This window comes from Manis pentadactyla, chromosome 5, assembly GCF_030020395.1.
Source record: "Manis pentadactyla isolate mManPen7 chromosome 5, mManPen7.hap1, whole genome shotgun sequence".
Lineage (NCBI taxonomy): Eukaryota > Metazoa > Chordata > Mammalia > Pholidota > Manidae > Manis > Manis pentadactyla.
The window spans coordinates 149,853,717-149,877,994 of record NC_080023.1 but is presented as its reverse complement, the minus strand read 5'-3'; the positions used below and the strand labels follow the sequence as shown (position 1 = coordinate 149,877,994).

The following is a 24,278-nucleotide window of genomic DNA, read 5'->3' as shown; positions in this document are numbered from 1 at the left end:
AGGACTAATACTGAGGTTTCAGACATTTCAAAAGCCAGAACACTAAACACCCATAAACAAAACTAGAGCTTACTGGTCCAGCTCTGGGAGTCTGGCTGGGAGTAGCTTCAGAGGACTCCGTTTCTCCCCAGCAGCCGGACTCAGGACATTGAAGAGCTTCTGGGCACTGGCGTGTCTAGAATGTCAAAGGCTCACAGATTAGAACTCTGCCTCCCTACAGCACACGTACCTTCCATAACTTGTTTGGATGCTTTCAAGCCAGAGTACCACGACAGTCAAGGCTCCCAAAACAAGCATCTCACTGACTTAAACAAAATGCAGTGTCAGTGCAGACAACTGGTGTGCCCACTTAGGAAGGCTGGCCTGAACCCTTGGTTATACTTGTTGTCTGATTCTTGGTAGATTTCATCTCTCTTGACTTCTATTTCCCCAAGGGCACTGGCTACCTGCAAGCTAGCAGCACTGCAATGACTGTGTCGGCTCTTCCAGAAGCCAAGATCCCTGCGTTACATAATGCAAATCATCCCGCAGAGACAGCAGACACACACTGCTAGGGAAGCAAGCAAAAACACCGAAGGCAGTCACTTACAATCTCTTTTGTTCCACAGATAATCCATCTTCTTGGATCACTTTTAAAGACAGCCCTGACTTAGCCTGCTGTTGCCAGGGGGAAAAGACCTAAACAAAACAGAATTTGAGCAAAGAACACTTTAAACCCAACAACAGGATATGGAACCCACATGGGGATTTGATAGTTGTTGAAAATCTAGACTGTCAGTACAGAGAAAAACCATCATAACAAACAAGTTTGTTTCAAAAATAGAGGCCTGAAGAAATTTTGTTCTGTGTTTTTCATTTTCTAGAATTTCTTTCTGGGTTCCTCTCCCAGGGATTCTGCTCTTTCAGAGGCCAGGAAGCACGGAGGAAGGTGTCAGGTAACACTGTTATAGCAGCAAGGACATGTTCTTCCCTGATGATAGGGCCAGACAGAAGGAGCAGTTCAAACTTCTGCCTAGAGGCTGAAGAGAATCCACAGGGCTGTCTCCATGTTCTGGGATTGAAAGGACAAGCACTGGGAGGTAGGAAGGACCAGCAGGCAGTAAGAGGGAGACACAGACTGGCCTGAGACACTACACTGCAGCCAAGGACAGCTCTCATCTCCTTCATGGGCTACGAATCTGTCCTGAGGGAGGGACACTGCCCCTCGCAAACTGCTGCAATCATACCTTTCCAGACATTTCCACCAGTCATGAAGCTGGCCATCCGTTTGAGTTTGGCTATTGCTTGTTCTCTAAGTAGGCTGTGTAATTGTCGGTAAGCTCCTTCACTCATGCAATCTATGACGAGTGCCTGTAATATGCAGTCTGCCAGGTAGGAGACCATTCACAAGGGCAAGGCCTGTGAACCCTGAGAACCAGGGGAGGGAGACAGCTGGGTAGGGCAGAGAGCTCATATCCAGTAGGCAGGGCCCGACAATTTAATAAAGTAGCTACAGAAAATGAGTCTAATTAGCATTTAAGGGGGACAAAGAAGATTTTTCTTAGTAGCTGAAAGCCTTTTGTTCTGTTCCTTTAGGTTCTTACCTCTCAACAGCAAGAGCACCCCCCACTGGTCCTCCCAACTCTCCCTCATGTCACCTCGCTGTCAGCCCTGAGATGCTGCCTTATCATCTAAATCGCAAGGGAAATAAGTAGTAGCTGTTTTGCTAACTAATGATTGATGTTACCTCTGAGTAAAATGCTTGGTATATCTTTGATTTGGGGAAAAGGGCAATCATTAGAAAATTGCTTGATCCATGGAAATGAACTGGGAGATGAGGAAGCAATGAGCTTCTGAAGTCTATCAGAAGGGCAGCAACAATACTGGTAGAATCCTAAAGAGAAAAAGAGGGACTATCAGTGAGAAAAGCCGTGTGCATAGTATCAGCCTTCCCAACTGCTGTCAGAAACATGCAATGAATTTTGGTGCAATTATTTTCACATTATGTGATTTACTGGGACTCAATTATAGATGTGCTTTCTAATACCCAGTTACAGGCTATATAGGAAGTACAAGGGTCTTTTCTCCTAAACTGAAAATGTCATCTCAAAATGTTTCCTATGATGTTAATCCCTTACCAGATATATGTATGGCTTATAAGTATTTTCTCCCATTCTGTGGGTTGTTTTCACTTTCCTGATAATGTTATTTGATGCACAGTTTTTAATTTTGATGAAGTTCAATTTATGTATTTTGTTGTTGTTGTCTGTGCTTTTGATGTTGCCTAATCCAAGGTCATGAGGATTTATTCCTTTATGTTTTCTTCTGAGAGTTTAATAGTTTTGGTTCTTACATTTAGGCCTCTGTTCCATTTTGAGTTAATTTTTGGTATGTGGTATAAGGGTCTATCTTCATTCTTTTGCTTGTGGATATCCAATTTCCCCAGCACCACTTGTTGAAAAGACTGTCCTTTACTCACTGAATGGTTTTTGCACCTTTGTTGAAAATCATTTGACCATATCTGTGAGGATTTATTTCTGGGCTCTCTATTTTATTCCATCAGCCCCTGTGTCTGACCTTATGCCAGTACTACACTGTTGTCTGATTTTGGTAGCTTTGTAGAAAGTTTTGAAATCAGGAAGTGTGAGTCCTCCAACTATGCTCTTTTCAATATTACTTTGGTTATTTGGGGTCCCCTGAGATTCTCTATGATATTCAGGGTGGGTTTTTCAGTTTCTGCAAGAAAATGCCTTTGGGATTGATAGGAATTGCACTGAATCTGTAGATTGCTTTGAGTAATACTGTCATCTTAACAATATTAAGTTTTCCAATCCATGAACATAGGATGTCTTACCATTTATTTAGTTCTTTAATTCTTTCAGCAATGTTTTGCAGTTTTCAATGCACAAGTCTTTCAACTCCTTTGTGGAATTTATTCCTAAGTATTTTATTCTTTTTGATGCTATCATAAAAGCAAATGTTTTAATATCTTTTTTGGATTGTTCATTGCTAGGGTATAGAAGTGCAACTGATTTTTGTGTGTTGAGTTTGTATTCTGCAATTCTGGTGAATTTCTTCATTAATTCTAAGAGTTTTTTGTGTGGAATATTTAGGGTTTTCTACATATAAGATCATGTCATCTGTGAACAGAGATAATTTTCCTTCCTTTCCAATTTAGATGACTTTTATTTCTTTTTCTTGTCTAATTGCTCTGGCTACAACTTCTAATACTATGTTGAACAGAAGTGACAAAAGCAAGCATCCTTGTCTTATTCCTGATCTTAGGGGAAAAGGTTTAAGATTTAATTTTTCATTATAAAAGTAATATGCTCATTAATTTAAAAATTGAAAAAAAATAGAATAGAGGAGGTTAGAAAAATTAATCTACAGTCCTATCACCTAAACCCAACTACAGTTAACATTAAGCCCTATTCTTTCCAAGTGTTTTTTTCCTATTCATTCATTGATTCGCCTTTTCTAAGTGGTCATTCTAATAAATCAGATTTATTTTTACAGTTTCACATCTTGCTTTTGTAACATAATTTACCATTTGCATCTGCCCTCTAGTTACAAACTATCTGTAATCACTTTGACAGATTGCATCCCATTCCCCTCTAAGACTACACTTATGGCTAGACATTTACATTGTTTATTCCACTCCTTCTCTGCCAATAGTAACTTTTATTTACTCTCTGCTAACTTATTGCTCTACATGGTAGTGTGAGGCTCTTTTTAATGTGCTTCCATAAATTTGCTAACTACCCTCATATCCTCTGAATACCCCTGACCTGGGACTCAGTGTTTTTGTATTAGTTTTCATATTAGTAAAGACAGAACTCTTTATAAAAAAGAAATATTAACTCATTTGTTTTAATCATCAAAAATGTTTTTCTAAGTTTTTTCATTTTTTGCTTTTTAATTCTCTTTGTGAGAGACTTTTAGGGTTTTAAGTTATTAACTAGTCTGATAAATTTTATGCTATATCCATATAATGGGACATTATTCAGCAATAACAAGGAATAGACACAGATATGCACAACACGGATAAATCTAAAAATCATGATGCTGAGATAAAAATGCCAGACTCAAAAGGCTACAGAATGTACGATGTCCATTTATATTACATTTTAGAAAATGCTAATTAATCTATAGTGACAAAAAGCTAATCAGTGGTTGCCTAAAGCCAGAAGTGAAAGGAAAGATGAACTGCAAAAGGGCATTAGAAAACTTTTTGTGGGTGATGGAAGTCTTCTGTATCTTGTTTGGGCTAGTGGTTTCATGACGGTATACATCCATCAAAACTTTAGGTGGATACACTTAATTATATTTAACATATACTTCAATAAGTTATCAGCAAAAAATTTTTAAATCTGTATGCAGTCAAATTTGACAAACTTTCCCTTTAGAATTTCTTGTATTGTTTCTAAGCTTAGAAAGTCTTCTTGTCCCTAACAAGCTTAATAGATACTCATTTTTATATTCTTCTACTTGTGATATTTAAAAATATTTAATTTTAATCTATCAGTTTATTTTGATTTTTGATATGAGGTAAGACTCCATTTCCCCCCGAAATTAGCTAAATTATTGTCCCATCACTTGAATGATTCATTTTTTCTTCCCTAATGTTAGAAGACTATTTAATCTAACATCAAAGCTTTCATCTAATAGGGTTATCTGTTCTATCCTGTTGGGCTGCCTGCATTTTTGAACTGCCTGGTGAAGTTAAAGGATGGTTCTGGGGTAGAACCTTCATGGAGGTGAAGGTTAATCTGAGTGCACAAGGTGGGGTTAAGCCCTCTTGCTGAAAGTTAGCCATTTCTCTCCTCCTTTTGCTCGATTATAATTATTTCCCAGGCTAATGTGTGAGTAGAGCCTTATCAATGTCACAGGAAGTAGCTTCTTTCCAGTTCTTGAGTAGGTGAGACTTTGTGTCCCTAAGCAGAAGGCCATCTGTCAGGGGCCATTGGAGGACATCTTCAGCCTACTTTCTGGTCATCTTTGGGGTGAGTTAATTGGCATAGGTAGCTGCTGGTCCTCCTGACCCAGATCCCTTTCTGTCTTTTATAGAGCAGCGAGGCTGACAAAGCTCACAAGAGCCCTGAGAGTAGGCAACCTCTTCATGAACTCCCTTGCTTGCTTATGCCTTAAGGGTAGTGCTGGTTTTTGACATCCTGCCCTGTGGTGGTGGAGCAGAGAACAGGGCTTCCCTGTCAGAAGTGTGAATGTCTTTCTGAACACCAAAGCCATGGACTGGTAAAACACCTACCCCATCATAGAATGAAATGGAATTCATGTGATCCTTGGAAATGACGACACTTCTGTGATGACGGTGAGAAAACAGAAGGCCACCAGAGAAGAAATGCACTTTCCCTGGAAGGAAAAGAATGCTGATCAGAGTTGGAGGACTGGATCCTGGGGGCCAGATCCCAATGTCCTTCTTGTAGATACCAGAGCACACCAGAGGGATAACTAGAGACCAGAATCTGTAGCACTTCAGTTACATGATTTTTATGCTAAGCCCTGTGCTCTGGGGAAGCCAATGTATCCTCCTAGACCCTCAGAGAGAAATGAGGCATCAGTCACAGTCTTTGCATAAGAATTATAAAAAACAAATGAATTCGTTATCATCTGATGGGGAGAGACAAAATTCTCATTCACTTATGGGTATCTTCTATGGACACATAGTAAAGACTTTGGGTATGTCTGCTCCATATTGCGTTTATAGATGCTCATTTCTCCTATTTTAGCAGAAGCTGGCTCAGCTCTAAAGAGTCCACTTCCTTCACTTAAGGCCCAAGAAGGAGCACTACAGTCTTAGCTGAAGGACTAGTGAAGGGAGCTTAAGGGTCCCTGTGCCTGGCAAAATAACATGAGTTAGGCAGTAACTGGGTTCTATAGACACTGGAGGCCTGCTGTTTTGTAGTTCACAAAACAAGATGGGTGGGATGTGGACTGTGGGTGTGAGCTCCTTGGGACAAGGATTCAGGTATAAGGAGACCTAGTATTTCCATGACCAAAGTCATACAGAATATCTCAGTATGGGTTGTAGGGGACAGAACACAGAAAAGATGAACAGCTAAGATTATAAGGGCTTAGGTGGGCCTGGGTTTTCTTTGGAGACCCAAATGAAGCATGCAGAGAACTCATAAAACCCCTGAGTGAAGCTGCTCATGGAGCTGGATCCTTTCTGTTCCTGTAACAGACTCTTTCCCTGTTTTCACATATAAAGAAGAAAGTAGTTCTTGGAGCTCAAGGCACAGGCTTGGGAATACTGTCATTAACATCTTTATGCTAAGGCAGAAGACAGGAAACAAACACGCAGGACTGATTCCTTGGGCTGTTGCTCTAGGAAGTAGCCCCAAAGCTCTGGATGTGTAATGACAAGAAGAGCAAAGGCCAAGGTGAGGGATTTTGGAGACTTCAACTTTTGAGTCAAAGACAGGCCTAGTGAGTCTCGGGGCTCGTGTGTGCATGTTAATGAAGGGTGGGGAGGAGTAGGGAGGTGGAGGCAGTTTAATAGGTACAAGAGGAAGATTTGGAGCCTGAATATCAATAGAAGAACTAGATGATCTGACAGAGAGAACTAAAGCCAACCTTATCATCCGGGGCAGCAGCAGCCTCAACCAGCCAGCCCCATTCAAGACACCCCGATTCAAGCCCTGTAAGCCTCCCAACCTCTAACTTCAAAGCCTGGCCTCCCTTGTACAGAGCCTTGCTGTCTGGCCCTCTTGCGTAGTGGCTACTCATGCCCCAGCTTCATCCTGTACTAACGCCAAGGATCCCCACTGCTGCTCCCAGACCATTCATTCCCCTCCATGCTGGCACAATATTTTCATTCCCTTAGAGACTCAGACAACTCCTTTCCTTCACTGCTCACATCTACTGCCCTCCTAATCAAGACACAACAGCTCAAGAACAGCTTCTGAATGTGCTCAGTTATCTCTTCCAAAGCCAACACTTTCACTTCTTCTGAGATCAGGGGGAAGACCCATGCTATGTTCTGGCCTCACTGATCCTCAATCTCAACTCCACAACAGTAAAGCAGCACCCAGAACGTCTTAACCTCTGAAATCTCCAGCTACTTTGGACTACAGCATTCCACCATACTTTTAACTATCTCACTCCCCAAACCTCACCTTCTGAGGGTGACGCTGAGCCCTCAAAGCCCTCAGTGCCATTTCCCCTACTGCTCAGAAATTTCTGACTTTCCTCCCCAAGCATGTCATATACATTTTAGTTTCTCATTTCACAACAATTTTAAGAGGCAATATTCTTCTTATAGGACTGATGGTGAAACTCAGGCTTAGAGATTTCCCCTAAAGTCACAGAACTACATGGTAGTGGAGCCCAGTATGGAACACAGATTTCTCTGATGCCAAGGCATAGTACCATGCTGGACCCCTTTGGTTCTCTCACCCCTTCACCCCTTTTTTCTTCCTTTTGCTCTCTCCAAAGCTGATGGTGATAAATCTGACGATGTGCCTTCTCTGCTTTCTCAATCTCAACAAGCCCAGGTGCTGCCCACCAGCCCTTCCACTACTTTCCCAACTCCTTCCACCGACTGCCACAGGAACACCCCAAGCCCTTCAAAGCTCTCCTAACACCACTACCTCATCAATCCCAGCCACAAGATGACTCTACTTACTGTTTACAGAGAAAAGAGGGGTCAACAGGTGCCAGGAGATAGCAACTGCTCTGTTAGCTCCTGCTTAGCATCCGTACCCTTCCAGGTCCTGGCCTCACCTTCCACCTATGTACCTCTAATCCAAAGCCTCTCAGAAACAAGTCCAGTACCACTCAAAGGCCTCCTGGACAAACTTCAAAATCCTTCCAAAGCTTCCAGAAAAAAGCAGAGATCTTAGAGTTGGCATATTCTAAATACCCACAGGGAAGATGAAGACAGAGAGGTCAAGGAGGTCACCTTTAAGACTTCATCTCTTTCTAGACTCTGAAGCTTCAGAACAAAATGGAAACGAGGAAGACAGAAATTCACATAGTGTGTGGGAAAGCACTCACTATGGGGCCTGGCCCAGGACAGGGATTCAGTAGACAGGAGCTGATTTTAGTACTGGTGCAGAGAGAATGTCCTGTGTTGCAGCTACCCCTCAGCTTGGCTCCAGGGGCAGTAAGTTTGTCATTATTCTCAGAGCACACATGAAATAATTGAAGTGACTCACTGGGTGGCTTAGTGCCATAACCCTGGTCTCTTAGATCCTAATCTGCTAGAAGGGGTAACACTTTTGGTATCTGCTCTGGACACTCATGACTGATAGATGGTGGTCCATGCCTTTGTGGAGGTTCCTTAGTGACCAGGGTAGCTGACTCCTGATGAGGTCTCCCTAGCTGTTGGCCTCATCCCTGGAGGCCTTACTGAATGGGCTCTGTCATTTCTTCTTCATGCAGAGTCTGAACACCCAAGGCAAGAGGACATTCTCTTTCACTACTCAGGAAGCAGCAGGGACTGCAGCATGGTTCTGTCTTAGACTGGCCTCTGCATCCCTGGGAGTTCCAACAGGAGAGGGGTGAGCCCTCAGGGCAAAATAAGACACCAAGTGCTAATGAAATACTTGGCTTTTCCTCCTCCAGACAATTGGCTGTACAAATAAAAATTCTCCAATGGTCCAGTCTGTGCGAAGGTAGGAAGAAGAAACATTTATCACTGCTGGGGCAATATAATGCAGTGGTTGGATAATTTTTACTGTGTGTGTGTTTGAAATATACACATATGGTTTAAAGAAAATCGCTAAAACAACAAAACACTGAAGCCTGTACACTCACCGCTTAGCCCCAGAAATCAAGCATTACTAGCACCTTTGAAGTCTCCTGAATGTCTTCCCTCAATGGCCCTCTCTTCTACCCAAAGGGAACGAATATCCTGAATTCCACATAGTTTTACCATACTTCAGTATATCTATAAACTATTATTTAGTCTTGTCTGTTTTGCTTTCATAAAAATGTAATCTTAATACATGTGTCCTGTGACTGGCTTACTTTTCTCAACATCCTGATCTTGAGTCGGCTGGGCTGTAGGTAATATGCAACCATATAATTCACTCATGTTCAGTGCTGCAGAGAACTTTCTCTGTTACAGTGTCCCTCAGTGCCTTTGTGTGGGCACATGGGAACGCATGAGAGGATGCAGAATGAAGGCAGCAGACAGCAGGTAACCACTGCCTGGGCCTTCCCATCACAGGAAGGTGAAGCTCTGGTTGGTCACCAGAGTTCTCAGGATGTGTCCACTGCCCCATGTGTCAACAGGACCAGTGCCCGATGGAAAAAACCACTTTGGAATTTGATATCACTACAGGCAGAATGAAGGAGCTGCCTGAATCCCAACCATTCATTGAGACCTGTAGGAAATAATAAATATACAGCCAATTGATATTCAACAAAAGTGCAAAGACAATTCAAAGGAGAAAGGAGAGTCTTCAACAAATGGCGCTGGAAAAACTGGATATTCCTATGTAAAACAATGAATGTCAACCTATACCTTCTATCAGACTTGCTGCCCATTCCCACTAGCCACAGTGGAAGGCCTCTTACTTCACAGGACATCAAGCACAGTACTCAGAAACATTCTGCCTCAATAAATTAGCCCTAAATTAAATGCTGCTCTGCCTCTTGCCTAACAAAGCTTAAAACAAGGGCCTGGTGATAGGACTAAAAGAAAAATATATTGAATCAATTATTAGAACTGTATCCCATATGTTCAAGAAGCTAGAAGAAAGACTGAACCACGTTGACTTGACATGAAAGATGGAAAAAATACCTAAGTCAAACTTCCAGAGATGAAAAATATAATGTGCAAGAAGAAAAATATGTTGCATGAAACACAGAGAAGACAAATAGTGATTCTACAACATCTTACTATGCTGATGGACAGTGACTGTAATGGGGTTTGTGGGGGGGACTTGGGTTAGGGGAGAGCCTAGAAAACATAATGTTCTTCATGTAATTGTAGATTAATGATAACAAAATTTTTTTAAAAAGTAAAAAAAAATATGTTGCATGATATTAATGACATTAGACAATTGTTGAGAGTTTAGCTAAACTAGTCCATGGTACATCCAGTCCAAGTGGCCTGCAGGGGCCTTAGACCAACACAAGTCCTCTCAAAATGCACATGCCCTAGATAACAGCCTGTAGAGTCACAAGCAAATGTAAGTTTCTGATACAACTTTGTGAACAGCTCTTGTGATCAACAGTCTCCCCTGCCTCCTAGGGCCTTCCCTTAAAGGCCCCTCAGTAAGACCCCATAGAGCTTACTAAAAATCCACTCTTTGGCTTGAATTGATCAATCTAGTCTTAGCCTGGGAATCCCCAAGCATTCCACCCATGAACCCTAAGAAAGGCATGTGCCCCAGGTTCTGCCACTCTGGGTGCACCCTGCCTTGACCTCCCAGTGCTGCCCCTCAAGGCATGCTGTGTACTCTGTCCAGGACCTGTGAGTAATAAACTTCTCTATTTCTATTTCTTTTGTTGTACTTGACTCACCATCCAGCACCTTGTGTTCCACTTGAAAAATGTTAATTTAATAAACTCATAACAACGCAGAAGAAAAGGTTAGTAAATAAGAATGCATAAAAATACAAACTATGCAAAATAAAACACAGAGAAAAAAGACTGAAAGTAATTGTATAGAGCATCAGGGAGCTGTGGGACAACTTCAGGCAGCCAAATATATGTAACTAGAACCCCTGAAAGGGAGGGAAAAACTAAAGAAATAATAGCCAAAAATTTTTGAAATTTGAGGAAACTATAAATCCATCAATCCACAAAGCTAAATGAATCCCAAGCACAAGCAACAAGAAGAAAACCATACCAAGTCACACAAAAAGTAAATTGCTTGAAATCTGTATTAAAAAAAGAAAATCTTAAAAGTAGCTGGAGTGAAAAAAAGATACCTTACACAGAAAGGAACAAAGATAAGGATGTCAGTGGATTTCTACTCAGAAATAATGTAGTGAGAAGACTGCATTAGAGTACAAGAACATCTTTACAATACAGAACATCTTTACAGTACAGAAAGAAAGAAACTGTCAACCTAGAATTTGGTACTGAGTGGAAATATCTTACAAAAGTCCTGAGGGGTGGGACTTCTGAAATGTCTGTGGACTCTGGCAAATCCTCCCCCCAGAAAGCAGCAAAAAATTGGACTACATGTCAAAAACAACTATCTAAAGACTCTGGAAATGGACCAAAGTTGTACAACAACACTGAGAAGCATTTTATTTGAGAAAGTCTACCGAGGCTTGGTAAGAACAGTAGAAATCTGTGGTGTTTTAGTCCAGGGCTATTCACATGACCTCCCCTCCAGCTCTGTGGTGCAGAAGAAGTCTTACCAGGGACAGGCAAGACTGCTGGAGGGGCTGACTTTATGTGGGGCAAAGAACAGAGAATTCTATACCTAGGAATGCCAAAAAATAACAGCAAAATGGCAAATATTCAGCAAAGGCCAACATACCAAGCAGACACCTCAATGCTGGTTGGTGCAACTAACCAGAAATCTAACAGGAAAATCTGGGCACAAAGACCACAGATGGCAATTAGATTTTTACATGCAGTAAGAAAGATATGTTGTAAGGCAGCTTCCTGGTGCCATGTGTGCAAGGAGACATACTAGAATCCATGACAGTGCTGTCTATCATAGCAAACAAATCTGAACAACCCAAATGTCCATCAAAAGTCAAAAGGATAAATAGCACATTTTCATACAAAGGAATCCTACAGAGCCATGAAAGTGAACGAACTATATGGCTACACACAACAATCTGAACAAATCCTAGAACAGAGTATTAAGCAATAATGCAAGTCCCAGAAGAACACAGAGAGCATAACTCTGTATTACATTCAAAAACAAGACATTGTTTAGGGATATAGGCATATGCAGTAAAACTCTGAAGCAGACTCCTGAGGATTAGGCACTGGGCAACCTGCCTGACCAAGGTCAGCAGGGTGGGGAAGAGAAGGGCACAAGAAGGACATGAACGAACAGGAAGCTGCACAACAGTAAGTCTCATGATAGCAGAAGTCACTTACTGGGGAAGGGAAAAGATTCCAGAGATAGAAGCATTTCAAGGTAAAGGAAATACTATTCTTATCCATACATTTGCTGGGCCGCCTCTGGACTGAAAATCAGAAGACCTGGACCACCCTCCAGATGCTACCATTAACTTACACTATAACCTTAAGCAAGTTTTCACCTTTTGTGGGGCTTAGGATATGAAGATCAATTAAGAAAATGCATGCTGAAGAGCCTTTTAAATGCCTTTGGGGGATGGGAACAGAAAATTTCAAGCCTGTCACAGTCTCGAGTAGAGGCAGATTTACCAAAACACTAATGATGTTTAAGCTTCAGGACCCCTCAACCACCCAAGTCCTCTGAGAAGAGCCCTAACCATTTTGCATTCTTTTTCCTTAAGAGAGCCCCCAAATTGTGTAAACTTCAAGCTCCACAAAATTGATCTGAGCTCCAAAATGGTAAAGTGCTTAGCACACAGCCAGAGGAAACCCCTATTTAAATTCTCTGCTCCTGCTAAATTTTCCTGCCTCAGAAAACCATCTCCTAATTCAAACTACATTTCCCTCAGGAACTCAGTCTGAAATCTAAGCTCTCAAAAGAGTATGACTAATGAGGCTCCAGAAATCTCTGGCTGTGCCCTTCATTCTTGGGTAGAGACCTCAGGATACGCTGATTCTTGCTGGATAATGCAGTACAAGGTAAGATTATTTTTTAACAAGACCCTTTGCTAAGAAGGTGCAAACTACTTTTGGCAAACATCCTTGCTAAATATTGTAAACTGGCTCAGCTATGAAAGAGTACAACTACCTCTGTGTTGTGTCTTCAACCTGTTTTTAAAACACTGCAATCTTGCTCCAAGGCTGGTAGCACTATCACATGCTCCCTGCCTTTAACAAATGTTCCTAACTCTCTGGTCTTCTGAACCAGGATCTGGAAAGGCCAAAATGCAGGCAGGTGCTGCAGAAGAGGCATGATGACAAATGCTGTTACTACCCCAGCATTTTGTGGAGCACCAGAACTCCTGTGCTTTGTCTCCTATGTAAATGGCAGGGCAGAGGCTGAACTAGTGATGTGAGAACTGGGAGAGGAGTTCGCCACTGGACAGAGTATTTTCAAGAAGAACAAATTATCCAGAGAGGGGGTTTGCTAAGTAGAGGTAGAAGATTTTGTGGAGTGAGTCACAACTCCTTCTCTGCAAAATGGCTCTATCCAATGGGAAAGAATAAGACTCATAAAATGTTATTTTCAGGAAAAATAGCATGGATTGAACCCCCATAAAATCCATGCAAGACCAACAAGGTTCTTGACAATTTTATATCAGCAGAAATACTGCCAACTTGGACTGAAAAGGACAGAGAGTATGAAATGAAAGGTGACTGTTAGACCCCAAAATCCTACTCACAAGAAACAGGCTGATAAAAACACTCAACCACACAGCTCTACCTTCACGAAAAAGGAGGAAGGGCAGAGGTATAGTCAAAAGCCCAGAGGAAGGGCAAAACTAATGGGTTTACAAGGTGGAACCAAGAGCCCAGGGGGCAGAGCAAAGAGCCAGGGAGCACTACTCCAGGCCTCAAACTTAATCCAGCAATTGGAGTTTTGCACAGCTGGATTTTAAAGTTACCTTGGCTGGTAACTCCTTTTTATCTTCCATTTTCCCCCTTTTGGAACCTGAATGTCTATAACTAGTATCCCACGCGTCCCACCTTCTGTATTGGAAGGGCTGGGGCAGATAACTTGTCACTTTGTTTCACAGCTCCACAGATGGAGAGGAACTGTGTTCAGGAGCTCTACTGAATGGATTACACTCCAGAGCCTCATCTATACCTGATTTAGATGATCCTGATGATGACATTGTAGATTTTTGGGCTGATGAGATGTAGTACTTTGAACTGTTATCATAATGGGCTGTGGCCCCTGAGAGGGGTGACTGTATTTTGCATGTGGGAGGGGCATGAATTGTGGTGGTCAGAGGTAGACTGTGGTAGGCAGAAACTTAAGATGGGCCCCATGACCTATCCCCTGAAGTTACTCCTGTGTTCATGTAATGTTTTATGGCAAAAGGGGGATTATCTGGGTGGGCCTCCTTGAATCATAGGAGCCCTTTATTAGCAGTTTTCTCTGGCTGGTAGCAGAAGAGGAATTCAGAGACATTCAACAACACAAGGGAGGTTCTCTGTTGCTGAGGTAGAGGAGTCACAGGGCAAGGGCCTCCGGGAGGAGATGTTAAGAGTGGTCCCACTGATAGCCAGCAGCAAAACGGGGACCTCAGTCCTACAACCCAAAGGAATGGAACTCTGCTAATAATCTGGATGAGCTTAGGAGCAGGTTATTCCCCAGAGCCTTCTTTTAAGTCTGGCTGATGCCCTGACTTTGGCCTTATGAGATTCTAGGCGTTATGAGGCCTTACGAGAATTCGGGCTTGAATTTCTGACCTACAGACCTGTCAGATAATACATGAATGTTGTTTTAAGCTACTATATTTGTGGTAATTTGTTACATAGCAATAGAAAATGAGTCCAGATTTTGTCAAGGTCCACAGATCTGTTTCTGGACATGTTGCTGCTCTAGTCTATTCTGAGAGTAATTCTCAGGCAGCAACAAGAGGACCAGGTGCAGTCCTGGGGTCTCCCTTCCTACCACAAGCTCCTCCATCTGCAAAATGGGTGGATCAAAGGAGAAAAGCTAATAAGAAAACACTTCTACACCAACAAGTCTTTTCAAATATTGGATGCATTACTAATCATAACACCCATGCCAATACCTGCAAAGGAGGGAGCCAGACACAGTCAAGAATAGAAAAGTAAAAGCTGTTTACCTTCCTCAGGCCAGGACTGTGGGTTGCTGGAGTAAAGATATGCTCCTTCTCCTCCTGTTAGGAAAGTGCCTAGGAAACACTCATCTCCCTTTATAGAACAAACACAATGAGCAGGTTATTTACAGCATGAACATTCACAAAACCAAAAGTCCTGACCAAGTTTGTCTATAGCAGCTGCTGAATCAGCCCCAAATATGCCCAACTTCTTCCATGACCTCTGGCACTGTCTGGCTCTTTGCCATGTTACTGGCATCCCTGACTTGTGCTGAGAAAAAGAATGCAAGGCCCTCTGCAATCCAGGCACCAAAGCCTACAGTGCTTGTTCATGTTCCAGCTGGAGGCATCTCTCCTTGGCCTAAAGCCTTGATTTTGCAGCTCTATATGCCTAAGCCAATCTGATCTGCTTTTAGTATTACTGGGAGATTTTAAAAGAAAACACCAAAATGTCTATGTGGCAGAAAAAACTCCTCTAATTGTGTTAATAATAATACCCATAAATGGTTATTTCTAGAGTCTCCAGAAAGGAGAATAATGCAAACAAGAACTGAGACAAAAAGGTACAGATCTTTTAGATGACATATTTTAAATTATCTTTATAAACTGTTTATATTTCATTAAGATATAACATTATGAATAAGAAGGCTGCTTACTTACCTTCACCACTTGCTGGGTTTTCTCAGACAGTTTTACTTCATTATCTTCTACCTATATCCAAAAGGAGTACAGATTTTCAGTTTACTGCTTCAAGGGCAAAACTGCTGGGTCTCCCCATGTTCAAATATTTCCAGGAGACTAACTAGGCAGTCCCTCCACCAAATTCAGTACTCTTAGACCCTGATGGCTGGCAGGTGTCACTGGTTATTAAGGCTCAGACCCAGGAACACGGTGGGTTCTTTCACTGGGACCTGAGGTCCAGCAAAACGAGCTACACCGTCCACTTCTCACTATCTATGCGACCTTGGATAGGTTAGTCAATTTCCAAGCATCAGTCTCCTCATCTGTAAAATGAGGGTGTTAATTTCTTCCCTTCACAGTTTAACAGAGACCCAGATAACACTTAGTCCCTTTCTTTTGGAAGTTTTCCAAGATTATGAGAGTAAAAGAAGATTCATTTGTATAAAGAGAAAGAGCTGAGATAAAAACTTCATTCCTGAACAGCAGCTAGTTCAGGATCTGACATCCCACCGGGGAACTAATGAAGAGGTTCTTCCTCAAATGCTCTCCCCAATTTCCCCATGTTTACATCAACTCCCCCCTGATAAATGACACTAACCAGCCAAGAGCTGTATCTAGGTATGGCAGCTGTGAGGACGATGGAGCTGGTTTCTGTGGTAACAGCGCCATCTGCAGGAAGAACACAGGCATCCAGTTACTGCCCACCACCTGTGCCCACCACGCAGGCCCCAGGCGGCTAGCGCCTTTCCCCTTCTCAGGAGCAAAGGCTCCTCTTCTCAGGGGATCTGATGTCCTCAGAAAATGAAACCTTCTTCATCTGGTGACAGGGAGAATAATGAGGGGATGGAGAAAGGTCTGCCTATGTGCTTAATTCTATTATTTTTCACAGAAAAGAGAAACACATTTATATAAAGCATCCTGGAAATTAGTCTCTAATAATTTAAATTTTATCAAGGTAGTACAGGCATACATATTAAAAACCAAACAGAATGTAAGTAGGCTCATCCTATTAGCACTGGACATTTGAATACTCTAGAAGTTTTCTGCCAACATAATGAGTAAAAATGGGCCTAGTTATTGTTTCAAATTGCTTCTTCCTGACTGCAAGTAAGGCTGTACATATTTATATATACATATCATGTATATAAATGTTTTGTTTTCCACTTCTGTGCACTGTATGTTCATTTTTTTTTTGCCATTATTGGGTAGCTTGTCTTTTACGGATATATACCCTTTGTTTATCATAAGTGTTCTAATATTTTACTGGTTTATTGCCAGTCTTTTGATTTAGTTTATGGTTTATTTTGCAAAAAAAGAAAAGTTACCGTTTTGCTTTCCAAAGACCATAAAGTGTATATGCTTACCCTTTTCTTTAACCAATATCTGAGATGTCAAAAAGGACTCGGAGAAGACCACAGATCCCAGGCATCCCCTTCCTCCCAGCAAGTCAGGAATGTCATAAACAGTCATACAAGCCTGTATCACATGAGAAAACACAGGCCAGCTGTCAGTCTTAAATCTTCAGGGAGAGACCCGTAAAAAGCAGACCACAAAATACTGCTTAAGGCACATGTCAGAAGAACACTGAAGAATTTCTAAGGGAAATTCACTTTATATTGAAATACATCTCAGAACTGGTACAAGACTTCAGGATCACTCAGGCTTCCCTAAAATTTGCTTATTGATCAGAGACACAGCTGGACTACAAGAAGACTATCTTATTTCTATAAATTCCCTTATAAATTGCTATCCTCCCTGACAGGCAATGCAACAGCCTTCCTCCTAAACTGTGACCAACTCTCAGTCTCTTAGGGTTGGAGGTGTTTTTCCTAGCCTTGCATACACTCATGTACTCTTCACATCCTGGCATATCCACACTCTCACCAAGTCCTTGTTTCATTTGGGCTTGAGTTCTGAACCAGTCTGGAAATGTGGGTATTCATTTCGTACACATGTTCTCATGGATATTTCTGGTTACATGTCAAAATCTGCAAACCAATATCTGAGATGTCAAAAAGGACTTGGAGAAGACCACAGATCCTAGGCATTCCCTTCCTCCCAGTAAGTCAGGAATGTCATAAACAATCATACAAGCCTGTATCAAATGAGAAAACACAGGCCAGCTGTCAGTCTCCTTTCAGTACCAAGAAAATTAAAAGAAAGCTATTCAAGCATTTACGGTGAGGCAAATAAAAATAGAGGATTCAGTAGGCTAGAAAAAAAATTGTAGCAACTCAGAGACAGCCCCTAAATGGCTGGTTAAAAAAAAAAAAAAAGTCCTAATTTATCAGTTAAAACTAGTGAAAAATGGAGCAAATCTGCAGAAGAAATGTAGAAAATGGCATGAGCCAGAGCCAGGGTCTGGAATTAAAGCAGCTCTGGTGAGGGACGCAGATGAGCAGCATGACGAGTGCCCCCTGCCCAAGTGCTGCACAGTGGCCAAGTGCAGAGCTCCCACAGCTGGAGGCCATGTTCATGTACTGCTGTCCTAGCCCGGGACACCTGTTTCACCCTCAGGACAGAGAAAAAGACCTTGGGCTCCCGCTAGATTATCAAATAGGAAAGACGGGAGAAGAGTTGAAAAGAAAAAACCACAGTTAAAGCCAAAGTCCTTAGTTTTCCATGTTGTCATGATAAAAGAATGCACAAAAGTGACAAGGAGGCTTTTCTATTTAACTTTTCAATTAGGCTTGACAACTGGAAGGACGTCTCAATGTTTTGATCTGTTTCAATCTCAATCTGTTACAAAGAATTTTGAACATCTGAAGACACAGAATTTTCCCTGACTACATGGTCCTTCTTGTGTGACTGTGGGAACCTCACTTCTTTGGCTCCCGATCAATCAGGAAGACGATCCTGTGGGTTCCTAACCTGTTACCTTCATGTTTGGCTTCTGATGTTGAGGAAGGGGAGAGAGAACATTAGAAGGAATACATGTTAGCTTAGAAGGAATACATTTGTTAGCTACTTATTATGTACTTCCTACCACATGGCGAGGGTATAAACCCGTGTGGCATTCACAGGCTCCCATCCGGCCCTGGAACACACAGAAGCCACTGAAAGCTCAACAGTCTGTGTAGTGACAGGCTTGGCCTCAGCTCACATTTCCACATGAGGTCAGAGCAATCTCAGCCACTTGGAAGAAGCCTTCCTAAGCTTAGGAAGAGGTGTTTCTCCTCCAGGACCCAACGAAGACTCTGGGCCTGGGGGAGCCCAGGCACAGGAGTGTGACGTGGCAGGACTGGTGCAGCTGCCTGGGCACCCTCGGAAACCCAGGCTCACCACGGCTGCAGCTGGAACAGTCCTGAGACCAGTTTCTCCAGAGAATGAGTGGGCTGCCAGGGCTCCCACCCACTCCCACCTTGCCTCTTGTAGAAGTTCCTCTACAGGTCATTCCCTGACATCTGACCTGTAACAGCTCTGCTTACCGTCTTCACAAAGTATAAACTATCTTCACTGTCCAGAGGCACGATTCTACAAGAGGAAAGAGATGGGAGAGACCTATGTTGCATTTACAATGTTCTCTTATTCAAGTTGGCAGCAACCCAAAGACCCAGATTTCTCTCAGGGATTTTTTAAAACCCTTTAGTTAAACATATGTAGAATTGGCATGCAGACCACCTGAAGGGAATTAGGACTGCCCCCTCCGCCCACCCCTCATATTTACAGTGGGAAGCATTCAGGGTACAGGGTCTCAGCTGAGCGCAGCCAGCCCAGGGCTTAACCCTGGAGTGGTACCCCTGCCAGGTGGGAACTGTGAAAATAGCCATATTAGTGGCAACAAGGTAGCCTCTCTTCTGTTTCGGCTCCTAAAAAAATGCCCGAAATGAGGATGTACCACAAACATACACTTACCTTCCCTGATTATTCACAGAGTGTATATGAAAAGTCATCTTGGAGCTAAGACCCAAAATAAAACAAAGCAGAACAAAAGTCAGTTTGCTCTGCTGACCACAGGGTTTGTGCCCGCCCCAGACACCTGCTGCTGCAGGCGTGTCTGTGCTATGCCCTCAGCACACTTGCCAAGTGTGAGGCCAGCATCTGATACCAGGCATGGCCCTGTCCCTCCAGATTCACAGGGCTGTCTTGACTCTGGGTCACAACAAGAGAAAACCATGTGACAGGACTGTCCACTGCAGACCAGAAGCAACCCTCTCCTGGCCTGCAGCCTCCTACACCAAAGCCTTGACATATGGTCCTGATCCTCCTCCACTTCACCACCTCAGGATCAAGCTGCCATCCCTGTATGCTGCTTGCACAGAGGCCAGATTACATGTTACTCTAATCTGATTTGCTAATCTGATGCAGTTCAAGAGTAGTCAGCAAAGTGACCTTGTGGAGAGAAGGAAGTGGAGCTCTAGATGGAGGACCAGCGCTGGGAGATTCCTCCCCGGTGTTCTCTCCTTGTTCCTTCTCCTGCTGGGGTGGTGTGTCCAGGCCTAGGAGGTCTTGGGATTGAGAGGCTGCCTTGGAAAAAGCTGAATGGCCTAGGCAAGGCCTTGATGAAAGGAGGAATGGAATGAATGTCAGCTGTGTCAATGGTAACAGAAGAGACCCCACTGCACAGTAGCTAACATTTACATGCCCAATCACTCTACAAGGTGGGAAGATGAGGAAAGGGATGTACAGAGAGCTCTCTTTTTTTTACTGAAGTATCTTTGATATATAATCTTTTCTTTCTTATTAAAGTATTGTTAATATACAATCTTATGTTGCTTTCAAATGTATATCACAGTGATTCAACAGTCCCCGTGATCAACTTATACTGTGATTGTGAATTAGTGTGTCCCTTTATCTCCCTCACTCTCCCACCTGCACCCATCCCAACTCCTCCCCCTTGGTAACCACTAGTCACTTCTCAGTGTCTGAGTCTACTGCTGTTTTGTTCCTTCTGTTTTGCTTTGTTTTTACATTTCACAAATAAGTGAAATCATATGGTACTTGTCTTTCTCTGCCCTGTTTATTTCACCAAGCATAATACCCTCTAGATTCATCCATGTTGTTGCAAATGGCAGGATTTATTTTCTTTTTATGGCTTAGTAGTATTCTATTGTGTATATGTACCACCTCTTTTTTTTTTTTTGTTAGATAATTATTTTTTACTGAAGGGTAGTTGACACACAGTATTACATTAGTTTCAGGTGTACAACACAGTGATTCAACATTTATATACATGATAATTCTAGTGTACCACCTCTTCTTTATCCATTCATTTACTGATGGACAACTTAGGTTGCTTCCATATTGGCTATTGTAAATACTGTGGCAATATACTTAGGGGTGCATATATCTTTTCGAATCAGGGATTTTGTTTCTTTGGGTAAATTCCTAGGAGTGAAATTACTAGGTCAAATATTTATTTTTTTAGTTTTTTGAGGAACCTCCATACTGCTTTCCATAGTTGCTGCCAATTTACCTTTCCACCAACAGAGGAAAGGTTCCCTTTTCTCAACATCCTTGCCAACACGTGTTATTTCTTGTCTTTTGGATAGTGGCCATTCTAACTGGTATGGCATGTTCCTGATGATCGGTGATGTGAAGCATCTTTTCATGTGCCTGTTGGCCAATTGTATCTCTTCTTTAGAGAATTGTCTGTTCAGGTCCTCTGCCCATTTTTTAATTGGGTTATTTAGTTTATCTGGTGTTGAGGTACATGAGTTTTTTATATATTTTTGATGTTAACACCTTATCACATAACCTGTTTATGAATATATTCTCCCATACTATAGTTTACCTTTGTGTTCTGTGGATGGTGTCCTTTGTTGTACAGAATCTTTTCATTTTGATGTAGTCCCACTTGGAACATTTATTATTTTGTTGCCCTTGCCCAAAGAGATGTGTCCAAGAAAGAGCTGCTCATGCTTACGTTCAAGAGATTTTTGGCTGTTTTTTTCTAAGAGTTTTATGGTTTCATGTCTTACATTTAAGTCTTTGATCTATTTTGAGTTTCATTCTCTTGAATGTATTTGTCCAGTTTCTGAATACCAGTTGTTGAAGAGGCTGTCTTTTCCCCATTGTATATCCATGGTTCCCTTATTAATTGACACACATGCGTGGGTTTGAATCTGGGCTCTTTATTCTGATGTGTCTGTTCATGTGCCAGTACCATACTAGAGAGAGCTATCTTGCCCAAGGTCACACAGTTGGAATAAAGCAGATTCCTCGAACTCAGGTCTGCCAGCAACAGGCTAGGCCAATGCAAGGCCTTAAAGGAACAAATTTCCTCTATCCCTCCCCTCTCATAGCCAGAGCTACAAGATCCAGAAGACCTAGAGGAAAGGAGACCTGAAGCAAGCCTAAAGCCTTACACCAAAGAGATCTGGCTCTTTCCTCCAGTCTTAGAGCTGCAGCAATAGAATTCTTGTTAAATCCATTGACTGAGTTATCTTTCTAATTGCTCCTTCTCACCACTCAAGGCTGTAAATATAAGAAAAATGTGGTGCATGGAGCTGAGGCACCACAGGGCACATCCCAGAAGTGTTCTTAAAGAAACTTCCCATTATTAGTGTCTTCTGTTATCCTTTGCAAAAAAATGCATCTGGTGGTCTGCATATGGGACAGTGGGTTAAGTGGAATGAGTTCATGGTGGTTTAGCCAGGGATCAACACCACACAGAAATCCACTATGTTGGGCCAGGAGCTGTGTGGTGGCTAAACTACCAGCAAGCCAAATTCCCAGAGCATCTAGCCCATGAGACACAGCTAGGCTCAGGGTCTCTAACACCTGAGAAGCAGAGGAGGCACACAGCAAATCTCTTCGAAGCAGTGACCACCTTCACGTGCCCAGGGCCCTGACCATGACAAACCTCACCACACTTCTCCAGCATCATCTTCCTAACCTCTGAGCCTGGGTTTGTCAGGTCTCCAACCGTTCTGATCCTGATCTGCCTCTCATTCCTGCATCAGGACATGTGTCTGACTTTTTCTCACACATTTCCTCCATCTTTGGCTTCTTAGCCTTTCAAAGCCCTGATTGTGAATGATTCCCTGTCACACATCCCATTATTTTACTGGAACATTTCTCAAAAGGGGGATGAAGTAATAGCAAATACAAGGGAGAAAAGGGTCTGTAAAAAACAAATAAGAAAAAATTCCGTATAGAAAATATTAGGCATTGCTTACCGTAGGACTGCCTTAAACTGCAACTCAAAGGAATCTAACCCAGATCCTAGGGTCTGCCCAGCTACCTCCCTGGCCTGTAAAACCAATGATAAAACAGAGACAGTTAGCCTTCTCAGCAGGAAAGAGTACACATCACAGATTGGAAGAGCCCTTCTAACATGTGGCCAGGAGAACACTGTGACCCACCCCTCTATGTGACTAGTTTGTATACATCAATGGGTTAAAATGAAAAAACATTGTTAAGGGAAACAGGTGCCTGCTTTCTTCAGGCTGGGTTCACATGAAACACTTCAATCAGGCAGGTGGGCACTGGAACCTGATCTGAGCTATGACCAGCTGGGATGGTGCTATTGCCAGGTCTAGGAAATTGTTTTCTCATCCCCCTCCCCCTGGCCCTGTGGGAGGGACTACTGGCCTCACAGTTTTTGCCCGATGCTATGAATATTCAAATACCTAGAGTTATAAAAGGTAAGTCAAAAAACAAAGGTGCAAGAACTGATTGAACCTTTATTCTGTATATGCTTTCAACTGAAGGGCTGAGAAACCCCAAGTCAGTACCAGGAATTCAAATTCAGTGAGGAGGGAAGATGGCAAGGAGCTGGTGACTACCACTACAGTGTCTTTGATATCTACATCATACACAACCTTTCCAATGTCAAATGGCTTCCTTCAGGAAAGATCCTATTGGCATTGGGGGGCATCAAGCCGACTCTTCTCATCTCCTTACTGGGTCAGATATAGGAATCCAACTCAGCAGGGCAGGTTAACCGCAAAACAGCAAGGAAGATACCAGTCAGAGAGCGAGAACACATGTGCTTGTCTAGGAAAGGCAAGTCAGATTTTCTAATCTTTAGCTGCTTTTTCTAAACACTGAATTATATGAAATCACATTATGAAGCTCAAAACAAACTTACCTAAATTTACTAAAACCCACAGCAGAATAATCTTTTTATTTTTTAACATTTAAAAGTCTTTAAAAAAAACTATTTGGTAAAACAATATGCTACAGAATGGATTTTCTTTAACACAACCAGATCTACAAAAGAGTGCTGATGAGCTGTCATTCATAAGACAACAGCGGCTGGGTCACCAGCAGCAGGCTTAGCATTTGGAAGACATCACTTTGTCTGGTGCCAGCACCACTGAAGCCCAAGCTCCCACAAAACTGAGTGCTACAAGGTGTCCAGAGGAAAAACAAATGGATAGGAAGTTTTACATTAAAATAACTACTAAGGAAAGAGAAACGTGTATTTAAGTTACCTTTGTTAGACTGGAAGTTTTAGTGTAACATGCGATGCCAGCCAAAACAGCCTCAACAACAGCAGCATATACCTGGGACAAGAGCCTACTTCAAAAACCAAAGATACGCATTAACTACTGCATTACAAGGTTTCATGAAAAGCTGCATGCACACAAATGACATTCTCTAAGGAACTGATTTTTAAACAGAATGAGAGAAGTACAAAAATGAAACTCTTTGATTTCTGGAACTTTTAAAAGCCATGTGCCCCATCTGATTTATACTTTGCTCTTGTTTAACCATGGTAAGAAAAGCCAGCTCTTAATTCTGCTCAAAAGACCAACCTTCTATTTTTGATGCAACAGAAGAAAACAATGTGGGCTCCCTGACCCCTCTATGTGCAGGAGCAGCTACCCAAGGACC

At 42.3% G+C, this 24,278-nt stretch overlaps 1 protein-coding gene across 3 annotated transcripts in view; it reads right to left on the bottom strand.

Annotated features, from left to right (window-relative positions):
* DNAAF9 (dynein axonemal assembly factor 9) overlaps positions 1-24,278 on the bottom strand; it is a 152,846-nt gene that overhangs the window by 62,969 nt on the left and 65,599 nt on the right. For 2 of the 3 annotated variants that reach the window (XM_036924633.2, XM_036924631.2), the window contains exons 13-24: positions 23,876-23,963; positions 22,616-22,689; positions 19,350-19,394; positions 18,923-18,968; positions 16,859-16,970; positions 16,093-16,163; positions 15,474-15,524; positions 14,820-14,907; positions 5,246-5,349; positions 1,727-1,873; positions 590-678; positions 74-175 (exon numbers count right to left, since the gene is read on the bottom strand). In XM_036924633.2, the coding sequence (XP_036780528.1) occupies positions 74-175; positions 590-678; positions 1,727-1,873; positions 5,246-5,349; positions 14,820-14,907; positions 15,474-15,524; positions 16,093-16,163; positions 16,859-16,970; positions 18,923-18,968; positions 19,350-19,394; positions 22,616-22,689; positions 23,876-23,963 (1,017 nt within the window). The remainder of the gene's footprint in view (positions 1-73; positions 176-589; positions 679-1,726; positions 1,874-5,245; positions 5,350-14,819; positions 14,908-15,473; positions 15,525-16,092; positions 16,164-16,858; positions 16,971-18,922; positions 18,969-19,349; positions 19,395-22,615; positions 22,690-23,875; positions 23,964-24,278) is intronic. The other variant, XM_036924632.2, reaches the window with a different exon arrangement.